General features: G+C 41.0%; 1 protein-coding gene across 2 annotated transcripts in view; it reads right to left on the minus strand.

Annotated features, from left to right (window-relative positions):
* Nucleotides 1-11662, minus strand: part of NEMP1 (nuclear envelope integral membrane protein 1) — a 28855-nt gene extending 17193 nt beyond the window's left edge. For both annotated transcript variants that reach the window (XM_036456617.2, XM_036456616.2), the window contains exons 1-2: nucleotides 11509-11662; nucleotides 1415-1533 (exon numbers count right to left, since the gene is read on the minus strand). In XM_036456617.2, coding sequence (XP_036312510.1) covers nucleotides 1415-1533; nucleotides 11509-11635 — 246 coding nt within the window. In that variant the 5' untranslated portion in view covers nucleotides 11636-11662. The remainder of the gene's footprint in view (nucleotides 1-1414; nucleotides 1534-11508) is intronic.
* Between the last annotated feature and the right edge of the window lie 3594 nt (nucleotides 11663-15256).

A 15256-nucleotide genomic window follows, 5' to 3' on the forward strand; every position in this document is an offset into this window, starting at 1 on the left:
CTTACAAGAAATATAAAGATGCAGTGGCTAAAACATAATTGGACAAAAAACATTGCACATGGTACAGAGAGGCAGCTGTTAGAATGTCTTATAGTTAACATGATCTGAATCTATTAGGCCTGAACATAGGGAGAAAAAAAGACTTCCACAATACAGCTATTTATAAGAGATCATACAAAGCCAGGGCCTAGAATATTAAGAAAATTACCAGGCATAAACAGCCCCAAAAAGGTTTCCCATAATGACAGGCTGAGAAATTCAACCCTTTGTCACAAATCACTGATTACGGGTACATGTTGGTTATAATTTGCCCCAGATGGAATATGTCTTTTATATCATACAATAAAAAAAGAGAATTTAAAAAACCCACAAGCCCACCCTTATGTTTTTGATGTGAACAACAAATGCCCTTATTAGTAACTATGCTTATGAGAGTAGTACCATTTTCAAAAGGACTCATTTTGTTCAATCACTATTACAGCCAGACACTCTTGCTTTGCCAGGCGCTTTAATGGTGTTATGAAATAAATGAGACCAAAGTCATTCATTCTATTGAGGGGAAACTTTAGTTCAGGAGGCTTATGAAACATCCTGTGCAGAATAAAAATAAGAGCAGCAAGGCAAAAGGTTTACATCCTGACAGACACACAACAGTTTCCAGGCCAAAGAAGGTATAAGGCCTTTAAAAAGAAAAGGATGTGTAGGGTGTGTGTGTATGTGTGTGTGGAAAAAGAAAAGGGCAACAGAAGAAAGAAGTTTCTTTGGGAAAAGGAAAAGTTTACCTCAGAGTAAAGTATTATAAGCTACTTAAATAAGCAGAGAGGAACATAAAGTAAAAAAAAAAAAAATGCTTATTGATGAAAACACAATTCAGGATAATCTCAACCCTGCCACGGTTGTTAATAATACTTTTTAAAAACTTGTGGGTAGCCCTAGCTCAGTGGTCAGCAAACTCATTAGTCAACAGAGCCAAATATCAACAGTACAAGAATTAAAATTTCTTTTGAGAGCTGAAAACCGACTTCTGCGCTTGGGCACAAAGTTTCAATCGCACTGTATGTGCGAGCTTGCAAGAGGTATTTTATGGAAGAGCCACACTCAAGGAACCAAAGAGCCGCATGTGGCTTGTGAGCTGCAGTTTGCCGACCACTGCCCTAGCTGGTTTGGCTCAGTGGATAGAGCCTCAACCTGTGGACTGAAGGGTCCTGGGTTCGTTCTCCAGAAGGGGGTGTGCAGGAGGCAGCCGATCAATGATTCTCTCTCATCATTTATGTTTCTCTCTCCCTTCCTCTCTGAAATCAATTTAAAAAAAAAAAATTTTTAATTATGTGCGACAGAAAAAAAGTGTCCAAGTGCTCACTAACACACAAACATTCACAGAAGCTGCCCCTGCCAGGGGCCTCCAAATTATTACCTGTATCCGTGTCCATATATCATGCCACTTTGGGATAAGCACATTTTCATAACAGAATTGTTGGCTGGTATTCATAGTATAAACTTGAGATTCCTGAAGCATGACCACATTAAGTTCAGCTTTAGGCAAAGAAAGAAAATAAGAATTAAATGTAACAGAACAAGTTAATAACTATTAATTCATTTCATAAAGATTTAAACTGACCACTTTCTTAAAGTTGGGGTTAAAATGTCAGTGACTGAGAAACGATAACTGAAATGAGAGAAATAAGACAATCTTATTTCTAATTTTATTTAGATACTACAGTCATTAACCCAGAATAAATAATAACAAAAAATAACAAAAGCTACTATTTAGTGTTAAGACAGACAGTATGCAATCTCATTTAACCCTCCAGTCAAGGGCACATGCCAGGGTTGCAGGTTCAATCCCCAGTAGGAGGTGGCCTACCAATGATTCTCTCTCATCATTGATGTTTTATCCCTTTCTCCCTCTCCCTTCCTCTCTGAAATATATATATATATATATAATTTTTTTTAATTTTTTTTTTTTTAATCAATGGAGGGATTAAAATCAATGGAGGGTTAACAAAAACAAAAAAAAGTATTTGCCCAAAGTCATACTAGCTTAATTGAGATTCACACCCAGGTCCTGTTTCAGGTAACCACATCCTGTAATTTTCCTCTATCCCTTTCCCAGGTAGGATGAACAGAATTGGCAATGTTATATATATACTAGAGACCTGGAACACAGATTCGTGCAACAGTGGGGTCCCTCAGCCTGGCCTGCACCCTCTCACAATCAGGGACCCCTCCAGGGATGTCGGACTGCCTGTGGGAATCAGGCCAAAACCAGCAGCCTGACATCCCCTGAGGGATGCAGTAGTGCCTGAAGCGGCACACTGGGCGCTGCGCCACTCCCATTCACCGGGGCCCTGCTGTGCCAGGCGGCTCAGTAGCACTGAGCGGAGGAGGCCTAAGGCAAGAAAGGCTACCTGCCACTGCAGCTGTATTCACCAGCCATGAGCCCTGCCTCAGTGAGCTGCGCTCCTGCTGTGGGAACGCACCAACCACCAAAGGGCAGCTCCTGCATGGAGCATCTGCCCCCTGGTGGTCAGTGCCCATCATAGTTACCGGTTCCTTAGGATTTTATATATACTGTAGGTATGTATAGTATTTTAAGCAAAACTAAAAAGATTGCAAAGTTGCTTTCTTCCTACTGTTGTTTCTAGTTTTAAGAATAGCCAATGAATATATGCACTGCTTTTGGTTTTACCAAAACAGAACATTCTGCCTCTCAGAAATTCTGTATTCAATCTCAGTTAAAGTTTAAAAGTGACCACACTCTCACATTGGTCATGGTTCGATTCTTGGTCAGGGTACATGCCTAGGTTGAGGGCTTACTCCTCAGTAGGGGGCATGCAGGAGGCAGCTGATTGAAGTTTCTCTCTCAGCACTGATGTTTCTCTTTCTTTCTCTCCCTATCCCTTCCTCTCTCTAAAGTCAATAAAAACATATTTAAAAAAGTAAAAGTGACCACTCTTGCCCAGCCCTGGTGTGGTTCAGTGGATTGAGCGTTGTACCTTGCACCAAGAGGTCACCAGTTCAACTCCAGTTAGGGCACATGCTAGGGTGGCCTGTTTGATACCCTGGTGGAGAGTGTGAGAGAGGCATCACAATCTACGTTTCTCTCTCTCTTTCTACCTTCCTCTCTCTATAAAAAAATCAATTAAAAACCTGTTTGTTTTTTTTAAAAAGTAACCACTTGCTGAAACCTGTTTGGCTCAATGGCTCAACTGAACTAAAAGGTCCCAGGTTCAATTTTGGTCAAGGGCAAGTACCTTGGTTATGGGCACATCCCCAGTAGGGGGTGTGCAAGAGGCAGCTGATCGATGATTCTCTCTCATCGATGTTTCTAACTCTCTATCCCTCTCTCTTCCTCTCTGTAAAAAATCAAATATATATATATTTTTTTTTCTTTTTTATTTTTTTTTTAAGTTACCATTCTGCACAGCTGGGTATTGAGCATTGACCCAGGAACCAAGAGGTCACCGGTTCGATTCCCAGTCAGGGCATATGCCCGGGTTGAAGGCTCAATCCCCAGTGGGGGGTGTACAGGAGACAGCCAATCAATGATTATCTCTCATCATTGATGTTTCTATCTCTCTCTCCCTCTCCCTTACTCTCTGAAATCAATAAAAATATACATTTTTAAAAAGTGACCACTCTTTCGTGTCTACCCATTCAAATTCTGCAATCTACCTTCTTTACCACAAAACATTTAAATAACTTATCCTTTGAATTCTATATTGTACTTAGCAATTTATTAAGTGCTATTTTAAGTAGAAATGTAGTTATCTCTCTGGGTCTTAATATAAAAGTGAGCAGATTTAAATAAACTAAAAACAAACACACACAAAACCCATAAAAACAAAATCCTCATCCAAACATTAGGAAGCCAAAGTTACACATAAAAAAAGGCATTGAGGGCTGAAACCGGTTTGGCTCAGTGGATAGAGCTTTGGCATGCGGACTGAAGGGTCGCAGGTTCGATTCCAGTCAAGGGCATGTACCTTGGTTGTGGGCACATCCCCAGTAGAGGGTGTGCAGGAGGCAGCTGGTAGATGTTTCTCTCTCATCAATGTTTCTAGCTCTCTATCCCTCTCCCTTCCTCTCTGTAAAATCAATAATATTTTTTTTTTCTTTTTTTTAAAGGCAATGATGCCCACCAATCCAAACTTGTTTTAGGGTAAAAGCTAAGACTAATTTTGAAGTTAAATTCAGTCTTAAACCTAAATATAGGAGCAAAAATTATAAAACTTAATAGAAAACACAGGTACCTTGGATTATGCAATGGTTTCTTATATATGACACTAAAGCATAGCAAAAATGAAAATAAAAAATAAATTAGACTTCATAAACATTAAAAACCTGTGTTGTTTTGAAAGTACAACCCACAAAATGGGAGAAAATGTTTACAAATCATATATCTGATAAAGATCTATTGATAATATCTAGAATACATAACAAGACTAAACTCAACAACAAAAAGAGAAATAACCCCATTTTTTAAATGGGCAAAGGACCTGAATAGACATTTCTCCAAAGAAAACATACAATGGTGAAGATGTAGAGAAAAGGGAACCCTCATGCAGATTGGTGCAGACACTATGGAAAATACATTGAATTTCTTCAAGAAATTAAAAATGGACCTGTCTTATGACTCACTTCTGGATATTTATAAAAAACCACACAGCCCTAGCTGGTTTGGCTCAGTGGATAGAGTGTCGGCCTGCAACTGAAGGGTCCCAGGTTCGATTCCAGCCAAGGGCACATGCCCGGGTTACGGGCTTGCTCCCCAGGAGGGAGTGTGCAGGAAGTAGCCAATCAATGATTCTCTCCTATCATTGATGTTTTTATCTCTCTCTCTCCCTCTCCCTTCCTCTCTGAAATCAATAAAGAAGTATATTTAAATACACACACACACACACACACACACACCAAACACTAATTTAAAAGAATATATGTGCTTCTATGTTCATTGTAGCGTTATTTACAATAGCCAAGATATGAAAGCAACCCAAGTGCCCATCAGTATATGAGGGATAAATAAAGTATGGTACACATATACAATGGAATATTACTCGAACATAAAAAGAAAGAGTGAAATCTGCCGAAACTGGTTTGGCTCAATGGATAGAGCGTCGGCTTGGGGACTGAAGGGTCCCGGGTTCGATTCCGGTCAAGGGCATGTACCTTGGTTGCGGGCATATCCTCGGTAGGGGGTGTGCAAGAGGCAGCTGATCAATGACTCTCTCTCATCGATGTTTCTCTCTCTCTCTCTCCCTTCCTCTCTGTACAAAATCAATAAAATATATTTTAAAAACAAAAAAAGAGTGAAATCTTATCATTTGCAACAGCATGGACAAACCTACAGTTTATTATGCTCAGTGAAATAAGTCCATCACAGAAAGACAAATACCATATGATTTCACTTGTATAGAATCTAAAGAACAAAATAAACAAACAAAACTGAAAAGACTTATAGACACAGAAAGCAACTTGGTGGTTGCCAAAGGGAAAGAAGTTTGGGGGTCGGGTGACAGAGGTGAAGGCATTAAGAAGTATAAATTGGAGTTACAAAATAGTTAAAGGGGTTGTAAGTAGAGCACAGGAAGTATAGCCAATAATATTGCAATAACTATGTCTGGTGCCAGTTGGGGTACTAAAAAGATTGAGAGCAATGTGTAAATATATGATTGTCTAACCCCTAAGCTGTACAACTGGAACCATAAAATTGAAGGGAAAAAAATAAGATATACAAATGACCAAGAAAGCACATAAAAAGAATCACTCAAACCACAATGAAATACCACTTCACACTAACTAGGATGGCTATAATCAAAATGAGGACAATAACAAGTGTTAGAGAGGATGTGGAGAAACTGAAACCCTCAGACATTGCTACCAGGGATGTAAAATGATGCAGCCTCTTTGGAAACAGTTTAGCAGTTCCTCAAAAAGTTAAACACAGAGTTATTATATAACCCAGCAATTCCACCTCTATGTATACACCAAGAGAAATTAAAACATAATGTTCACACAAAAAGTTGTACACACATGTGCATACCAGCAATATCCTAACCAAAAAGTAGAAACATAAAAATTAAAATTAAAAAAATAAAAATAAATTTTAAAAAACTGGAAACAACCCAAATGTCCACCTATTGATGAATGGATAAACAAACTTGGTATAGGTATATGCATACAACGGAGTATTATCTATACTAATAAAAGGGTACTATGCTAATTAGACCGGACATCATCCAGACGTCAACTTCCTTCCAGACAAAGCCACAGTGGTGGGGACAAGGCAAAAGCAGTTAGGGGTGATCAGGCTGGCAGGGGAGCAAGCAGTTAAGGGTGATCAGGCTGGTGGGGAAGCAAACAGTTAGGGCAAGATCAGGCCAGCACAGGGGAGCAAGCAGTTCAGGGCGAGACCAGGCTGACAGGGGAGCAGTTAGGGTTGAGATCAGGCAGGCAGGCAGGTGAGCGGTTAGGAGCCAGAGGTTCCAGATTGCAAGAGGGTGCAGACTGGGCTGAGGGCCCCCACTTCCCCCCACTCCTGTACCAATTTTGTGCATTGGGCCTTTAGTTCAGCCATAAAAAGTACTGATACATACTAGAATATGGATGAACCTTGAAAACATTATAATGAGTGGAAGAATACAGACTAAAAAAAAGGGCCACATTTTTAATTATTCCATTTATTCAAAATGTCCAGAATAGGCAGATCCACAGAAACAGAAAGTTGATGAGTGTTTGCCAGGGCCTGGGAAGAGAAGAATGGAAAGTGACTGCTAAGGTGTGTATAGGGTCTTATTTGGGATGGGTGAGAATATTCTGGAATTAGTGGTGATGGTTGCATAACTTTGTGAATATACTAAAAACCACTGAAAGGCTGGATTTTATGGTATGTGAATTATATCTCAACTTTAAAAAAAAAATCAGTCTTGATATTGTAGGGGAGAAGGTCTTCCTTAACTCTCTTAGAGACCTTGGCTGGGCCTGCAAATTAAACTGACAAAGTAAGAAAATCAACAAATTAATTTTTAAGTGATACAGAAGCCTTCATAAGGAAATGAGGACCTCAAGAAACCTGAAAATTATGTACTTTTTATGCTGGTTTGATGAAGACTGGACAATCTGAAGGAACATGACAGGTAAATGTGGTAAACTAGGCGAGACTGAGCAAGGCCTGTTTGTTAGGATTCATAGTGTCCATCCTTCATACACAGGATGCTCCTTTCTTCCAGGTTTAGAGAGGGCATCTCTCACATGAGTGTGTTTGTTTTTTAACCCTCACCCAAGGATGTTTTTATTGACTTTAGAGAGAGGAAAGGGGGAGAGAGGAACATTCATGTGAAAGAGAAACATCAATCAATTGCCTCCTTTAAGTGCCAGGACCAGAGATCAAGCCCACAAACTAGGTATGTGCCCTGACCAGGAATCGAATCCACCACCTTTCAGTGTATGTGACAATGTTCCAACCAACCGAGCCTCCCGGCCAGGGCTCATATAAGGATTTTATGGCCTGTTTCAGGGAAGAAGGGCAAAGTAAGAGGTTCCAGTGACCTTCCTGCTTCTGCTGCTTTCTCAAACTCCCTCAGATTAAAATATTCAACGTGCCAACGTACTATATCTTAGAGTAGCATGTCCTAAACCCCATCCACCAATTTCTTACTAGGAATTATCCCAATATTAACTTGGATTTCCTCCAATCCTATCTTTCATAAAATGAAAACTTTTCAAAGTCCTGTTGACATTTGTCTAACAAATATGCTAAAAAATATACTCATAAATATGCTAAAAGAATACACTCATCAACAGTTTATTTTATTGAGATTGTACAAAAGGTTATATAAAGTTTAAAACTACTGTATTTACAAATTTAAAAAAACAAGTTTCACACTTATTAACTCCTTCTTTCCCACAGCACCAGGTAATATAATGTATCACTAACATATGTCAGTTGAAACAATGCCAAGAAAAGGTAACAATGTTTTAAAACTAACTTTAAAATTTTCCAATGTCATTTTCCTAAAGAAGTAAAACTTTTGCCCAGCTTGTGTGGCTCAGTGGTTGAGCATCGACCTATGACCCAGAGTGACAGTTGGATTCCAGGTGGACTCCCAGTCAGGGGCACCCGCCCGGGATTGAGGCTTGAGCCCCAGTGGGGAGCATGCAGAAGGTGGCCGATCAATGATTCTCTCATCACTGATGTTTCTCTCTCTCCCTCTCCCCCTCTCTCTCTGAAATCAATAAAAAAAAAACCACAATTTTTTAAAAATAAAACTTTTATAAGCAGCAACATGTTTTATTTATTTTTAAAAATCTATCTTTATTGATTTTAGAGAGGAAGGGAGAGGGAGAGACATAAACATCAAAGATGAGAATCACTGATCAGAAACCCCCCCCCCCCCCCCCCCCCCCCCCCCGCAGGTCCCCCCTGGGGATCGAGCCCACAACCTACACAAGTTGTCAAAATGTTCATGTTAAAACCTGTGCTTCTGCCTAAACCGGTTTGGCTCAGTGGATAGAGCTTTGGCCTGCGGACTGAAGGGTCCCGGGTTCGATTCCCGTCAAGGGCACATGCCCTGGTTGTGTGTACATCCCCAGTGGGGGATGTGCAGGGAGCAGCTGATCTATGTTTCTCTGTTTCTCATCGATGTTTCTGGCTCTCTCCCTTCCTCTCTTGAATAAAAAAATCAATAGAATATATATATATATATATATATATATATATATATATATATACATACACACACACACACACATACACACACACACACACACACACACACCCCGTATTTTTCGGACCATAAGACACTCCGGACCATAAGACGCACCAGCTTTTAGAGAAGGGAAATGAAGAAAAAAAGATTCTGAAACAAATAGTGTGCTAAAATATTTTATGTGCATTAAAACCCAACATCACAGTCATAAACACATGTAATCAACCCTGTAAAGTAAACAGCAGCATTTAGAACCATTTTAGAGCCAGGCAAGCACACAGAGACCACACAGAGCCGGGCAAGTAAAAAAACTTTTTTTTTTAAGTATATGTGTAGGCTATATTTGGACCATAAGACGCAGGGACTTTTTCCCCCCACTTCTGGGGGGGGGGGGAAAGTGCGTCTTATGGTCTGAAAAATACGGGTGTGTGTGTGTGTGTGTGTGTGTGTGTGTGTATATATATATATATATATATTTAAATCAATGGAAAAAATATCCTCGGGTGAGGATTAAAAAAATTAACTAGCACCTTAAGTCAGTGAGTTTAGCAAAAGATTATTCAATGGGATGCCTGGGGCAACTGACTGGAAAATAAAATCTATCTAGATCCTCACTTCACACCAAATACTAGTATAAATTAAAAAATAAAATAATTAAATTGTACCACACAAAAAAATACAATCAATTCAATTTGAAGAGCTCTTTAAGCATGAATGAAAATAAACCTAAATAATAAAATCAGCCGAAACCGGTTTGGCTCAGTGAATAAAGTGTCAGCCTGCAGACTGAAAGGTCCCAGGTTCGCTTCCGGTCAAGGGCATGTACCTTGGATGTGGACCCATCCTCAGTGGGGGTGCGCAAGAGTGGGGGGGCAGCTGATCGATGATTCTCTCTCATCGATATTTCTAACTCTCTATCCCTCTCTCTTCTTCTCTGTAAGAAATCAATAAACTATATTTTAAAAATAAATAAATTAAATTAAATAACTGCATAAAAAAGTAAATCATCTATTTAAAAAAGGGGGCAGCCTGGCTGGAGTGCTGTTGGTTGGAGTGTCGTCCTGTGCACGGAAGGGTTACCTGTTGATTCCCAGTCAGAGCAGGTACCTGGGTTGTGGGTTCAATCCCAGTCAGGGCAAGAGCAGAAGGCAAATGATCAGTTTCTCTCTTTCTCTCCTACCCCTCCCTCCCCCACTTCCTCTAAGCATGTCCACAGGTGAGAATTTTAACCCATTGTATGCCATAAATGTCTGTAGACTCAAGCGATGGAACTTTCCCACATGCCACGAGCCTGTTTTAAAAAAATGTTTTCCCTAAGTGGCAGCCCTGACCAACTTGAAAATCATTTTTCTTAAGAATTTTCAGCTGAAATAATTCAAAAACACCCGAATTGTAATATATTTATTTTTATAATATCCATTGCAAACTGATTTTTCTAATTAAATTCAAAATTTCGCCGTGTGTGGGGATGGTTTCCGTTTTGGATGCATGGCAGTTAAGTGGTTAAAAAAGAAAAAGAAAAAGGGGGGCAATAAATAAACAGATTATAAATATATTTATAACCTTTATATGTAAAAAACTTTATACAAGTAAGATTTTAAAAGTCCACAAAAACCCCAATAAATAAAAATCACAATAGGCCAAAAACAAAGGACAGAAACACACTCCAAACGATTCAAAAGTGGAAACAAAATATTAAATACCTAATAACAGTTGAAATAAGCTTACAAATAATGCAATAAATGCTAGTTACATTAAGAAGCCATTTTCAATCTATCAAGTTAGCAAAGGCACTGTCAAGTAAATATCGCTGATCGTGGTACAAACTGGCACACCTTTTCAGTAAAGTACTTTAGCAAGGGTCGTAAATATATTTTAGCTATTGACCTAGTAAATTCATTTCTGAGAATCTATCCTAAAAATATATCAAAATGCAATAAAAGTTATATACAAAGATATACATAAAGTGTTACCTAAAATTAAAAGCTAAAAACACCGCTAATGTCCAATCAGGAGAAACACCACAATTATGCAACCAAATGTTGAATTCATAAACATTAAATAGGTGATCTATCTATAGAAGTAACAATTGCAGTTATGAAGAATTTTAAATTCTAGGTTTTCTGAATTAGAACAGAAAAGGAAAATTTTCAACTCAGTCCAAAGCCAATTATCCAGTAGTAGGTATCAAATAAATTTGCCTGAGGAATTAAATTTCCACAAGAAACCTATTCATGCTGAATGGCGCTTGTATCTGTTTTTTTGTTTGTTTTGTTTTGTTTTTTATGGGAATGTAACGGCTTCAGGAACCTTCCACAGGGCGTGTAGGGGCCAGGACCTTACCATTAGACTCTAACGATTAGCGAGAGATTACTGCATCTCAGCCAACCGTGCCGTGGCAAATCCCACACTCAGAAGGTGCTGCTAATGTGCTGAGTGAATGAGATGCTCCCTTTGCAGTGGCAGCTCTGCCTACCCCGAATGGTTCTCGCGTTTCCCTCTTTTTTACCAAAAACCTCGAGGAGGCCCCTGCAGCGGACGCAGCTCCAGGAACCGCTACCCACCCAGTTGGGGCCTCCCTTCCTGTCGCCACCAAAAGGCTCCAAGCTCCTCCCCACTGAGGGCACCCCCACCCAGGCCCTGGTGCAGTACCCGCGCCCCTTCTCCGACCACCAAGCTTCGTTCTCCCCGTAAGCCCGCGCCCCTCGGCAGAGTAACCCGCCTCGCCCGGGACCGCTCCCCACTTTTCTGTCACTCCCTCAGAACCAGCCCCCTTGACAGCTGCTGCCCCGGGCAGTACCTGAGCCATAGACCAAGCATCCGGAGAGAACCAGGAGCAGCCGCACTGCCCCGCCGCCCCCGGCCCCCCAGCCCCGGGGCCCGGCATCCACTGCAGGAGAGACCGCCACTTTCATGCCTCCCGCCATAGTCGCCTCCCGCCACCGCCTCCTCACGTGTCTCTCCCCAGCAACTAATCCCGAACAGGCAGGGCCAGCAGCCAATCCCCTGCAAGACCCGCCCCATAACAACCAATTGGCTGGGAGGAGCTTCAAGCTCTCAGTTCCCCGCGATCCTATAATCCCGCCTATTAGAAACTGATGCGAGAGGGCGGGAGCAGCAGCTCTCAGCCTATTAGAATTCGTTTTTAGCAACGGCGACAGGAAGATCCCACCCCTTAACAACATGCTTCCGTCTCCAGTTTATTTACAACTGGTGCGATTGATGGTAAGCTTAGCCAATAGAAAATCAGAATGGGCGAGGCCTCCTTGACCGAACTTGATATTTCTGTGGAAACTGTTCTCAAGTTCCTTCTGTTTTCTTTCTTTTTTATCACGATCTTTTTGTTAAGAGAAACTTATAACTGAGAGATCTTTGTCAGTGGGGCCTGACGGGGCAAGTTTTAAAAGATGACTGTGGGCCGAAACCGGTTTGGCTCAATGGATAGAGCATGGGCTTGGGGACTGAAAGGTCCCGGGTCGATTCTGGTCAAGGGCATGTACCTTGGTTGCGGGCACATCTCCAGTAGGGGGTGTGCAAGAGGCAGCTGATCGATGACTCTCTCATCGATGTTTCTAACTCTCTATCTCTCTCCCTTCCTCTCTGTACAAAATCAATAAAATATTTTTTTTAAAAAAAAAAAAGATGACTGTGTTTTCTAAGGTCCTAAGTTATTTAAAACAGAAGTCACGCACACAAAAAAAAATGTGTTGTCAGTGTGTTATAGGAATAAATATTAGCATTTTAAAATATAGTCATAGGATAATGTTTTGAAGTGAAATAAATGTGTGGATTAAGAGAAAGCTTTTTATTCCTCACATCTTGTGAGACAAATATTACCTCCATTTAAGAAGAAGGCAAGGCAGCCCTGGCACGGGTAGTAGCTCAGTTGATAGAGCATCCTCCTGATATGCCAACGTGGCAGGTGTGCCCCCAAGTCAGGACACATATAAGAATCGACCAATGGCCAGAACCGGTTTGGTTCAGTGAGCGTCGGCCTGCAGACTGAAAGGTCCCAGGTTTGATTCCGGTCAAGGGCATGTACTTTGGTTGCTGGCATGTCCCCAGTGGGGATGTTCAGGAGGCAGCTGGTCAATGTTTTTCTCTCATCAATGTTTCTGACTTTCTGTCCCCCTCCCTTCCTCTCTGTAAAAAATCAATAAAATGTATTAAAAAAAAAAAAAAGAAAGAAAGAAAGAAGAAAGAATCAACCAATGAATGCATAACTAAGTAGAACAGCAAATTGCTATTTCTCTCTCTCCCTCCCTGCCTCCTTCTCTTTCTCAAATCAATAAAAAATAAAAAAAATAAAAAATTTAAAGAGAAACCAAGGCTAAGAGAGGCAAAAGAACTTGCCCAAGATTGCACAGGTAATTGGGCTGGACTGTGTTAATTGGGCTGGACTGTGTTTCCAACCCACGTCTTAACACTACAAAGCCTGAGTTCTTTCCATCCATCAAGCTGCTTCCCATTAAATGATTTCACACAGTGTGGGCCTAGCAGAGTGTACATTACAGGTGTTCAGTAAATATTAGTAGAAATTGAATCATCTTATTTTTAAAATATTTTTATTGATTTTTAGACAGAAAGGAAGGGAGAGGGAGAAAGAGAGAAACATCGATATGAGAGCAGAACATTGATCATCAATTCGCTGGCTGCCTCCTGCACACCCTTACCAGGTTCAAGCCCAAAACCTGGCATATGCCCTGACCAGAAATCAAACAAGCAAACTTTCAGAGCATGGGATGATACACAACCAACTGAACCACACTGGTCAAAGCAAAGCATCTGTTTGTTTGTTTTTAAGAGGAGCTGATAGTGGTGGTGGTGAGTAGGAATACTAAAGATGATAGAACTTAATTAATTGGAGAGTAACTCAAGGAAGGAGGTAACTGCTGTGGTTTGTTCAAGCTTTCAGAATGGAGGAATATTTAAAAAGTCAATATGGGCCAAAACCGGTTTGGCTCAGTGGATAGAGCATCAATCAGCCTGCGAACTGAAAGGTTATTTTTTAATAAATAAATAAATAAAATAAAATAAAAAGTCAATATGGGACTGAGCCATGGGCAAGACTTTCTCTACCCTCATAAAGAAAGTCAAGCCAAAACTGGTTTGGCTCAGTGGATAGAGCGTCGGCCTGTGGACTGAAAGGTCCCAAGTTCGATTCTGGTCAAGGGCATGTACCTTGGTTGTGGGCACATCCCTGGTAGGGGGTGTGCAAGAGGCAGCTGAACGATGATTCTCTCTCATCGATGTTTCTAACTCTAGCCCTCTCTCTTTCTCTCTGTAAAAAAAATCAATAAAATATATTTTTCTTAGAAAGAAAGAAAGTAACTAAGTCAAGGCCACCCCTGAGACAGTGGTCACTCTATGTTTCATACACACAGTCCTTTGGCTGACCTAGAGAGATCAATATCAACAGTAATAAATCACATTGATATTAGTATCCTTGATAGCATATGATAAAAATGGCATTTTTATCTCTGTGGTTTTCCTCCCTCAAACCCATAAAACTAATATAATCATGAGAAAAACATTAAACAAATTCTGATAGAGAGGCATTCTACAAATATTCCTCAAAACTGTCAAGTCATCAAAAACAAGGAAAGTCTAAACAGCCAATAGGAGCCTGAGACATGAGAACCAAATCTAATATGGTATCATGTATGGGATTCTGGAACAGAAAAAAAAATTACATAGAAACTAAGGAAATCGCCGAAACCGGTTTGGCTCAGCGGTAGAGCGTCGGTCTGGGGACTGAAAGTCCCAGGTTCGATTCCGGTCAGAGGCATGTACATTGGTTGTGGGAACATCCCCGGTGGGGTGTGTGCAAGAGGCAGCTGGTCTATGTTTCTCTCTCATCGATGTTTCTAGCTCTCTATCTCACTCCCTTCCTCTCTGTAAGAAAATCAATAAAATATATTTAAAAAAAAAAGAAAGAAACTAAGGAAATCTGAATAAACTACCAATTTTTAGTTAATACAATATATCAATACTGATTCATTAATAGTGGCAAATATACCAATACTAATCCTATCTAATAAAAGGATAATACACAAATTGACTGTCACTCTAACACACAAGATGACCGCCCTCATGTGGTCAAAGATGGTCACCCCCATGTGGACACAAGATGGCCACCACAAAGATGGCCGCCACAAGATGGCCAGCAGGGGAGGGTAGTAGTGGACAATCATGCCCACAGGGGAGGGCAGTTAGGGGTGACCAGGCCTGCAGGAGAGGGCTGTTGGGGGGACCAGGCCTGCAGGGGAAGGCTATTAGGGGTGACTAGGCCTGTAGGGGAGGACAGTTGGGGGGGACCAGGCTGGCAAGGAAGTGCAGTTAGGGGTGACTGGGTCAGGAGGGGAGGGCAGCTGGGGACAATTGGGAAGGCAGGAAAGCAATCAGGCTGGCTGGGGAGTGGCTAGACTGCACATGTGTCAAACACAAGGCCCGCACCGCGCTGTCATCACTGCACTCCGCTGCGTTTCCATCACAATGACAGTTTATGACTGTTCAGTAAACCATTCAGCCTGCGATTTAGGCTGGAT

This window comes from Pipistrellus kuhlii, unplaced genomic scaffold, assembly GCF_014108245.1.
Source record: "Pipistrellus kuhlii isolate mPipKuh1 unplaced genomic scaffold, mPipKuh1.p scaffold_m20_p_3, whole genome shotgun sequence".
NCBI lineage: Eukaryota > Metazoa > Chordata > Mammalia > Chiroptera > Vespertilionidae > Pipistrellus > Pipistrellus kuhlii.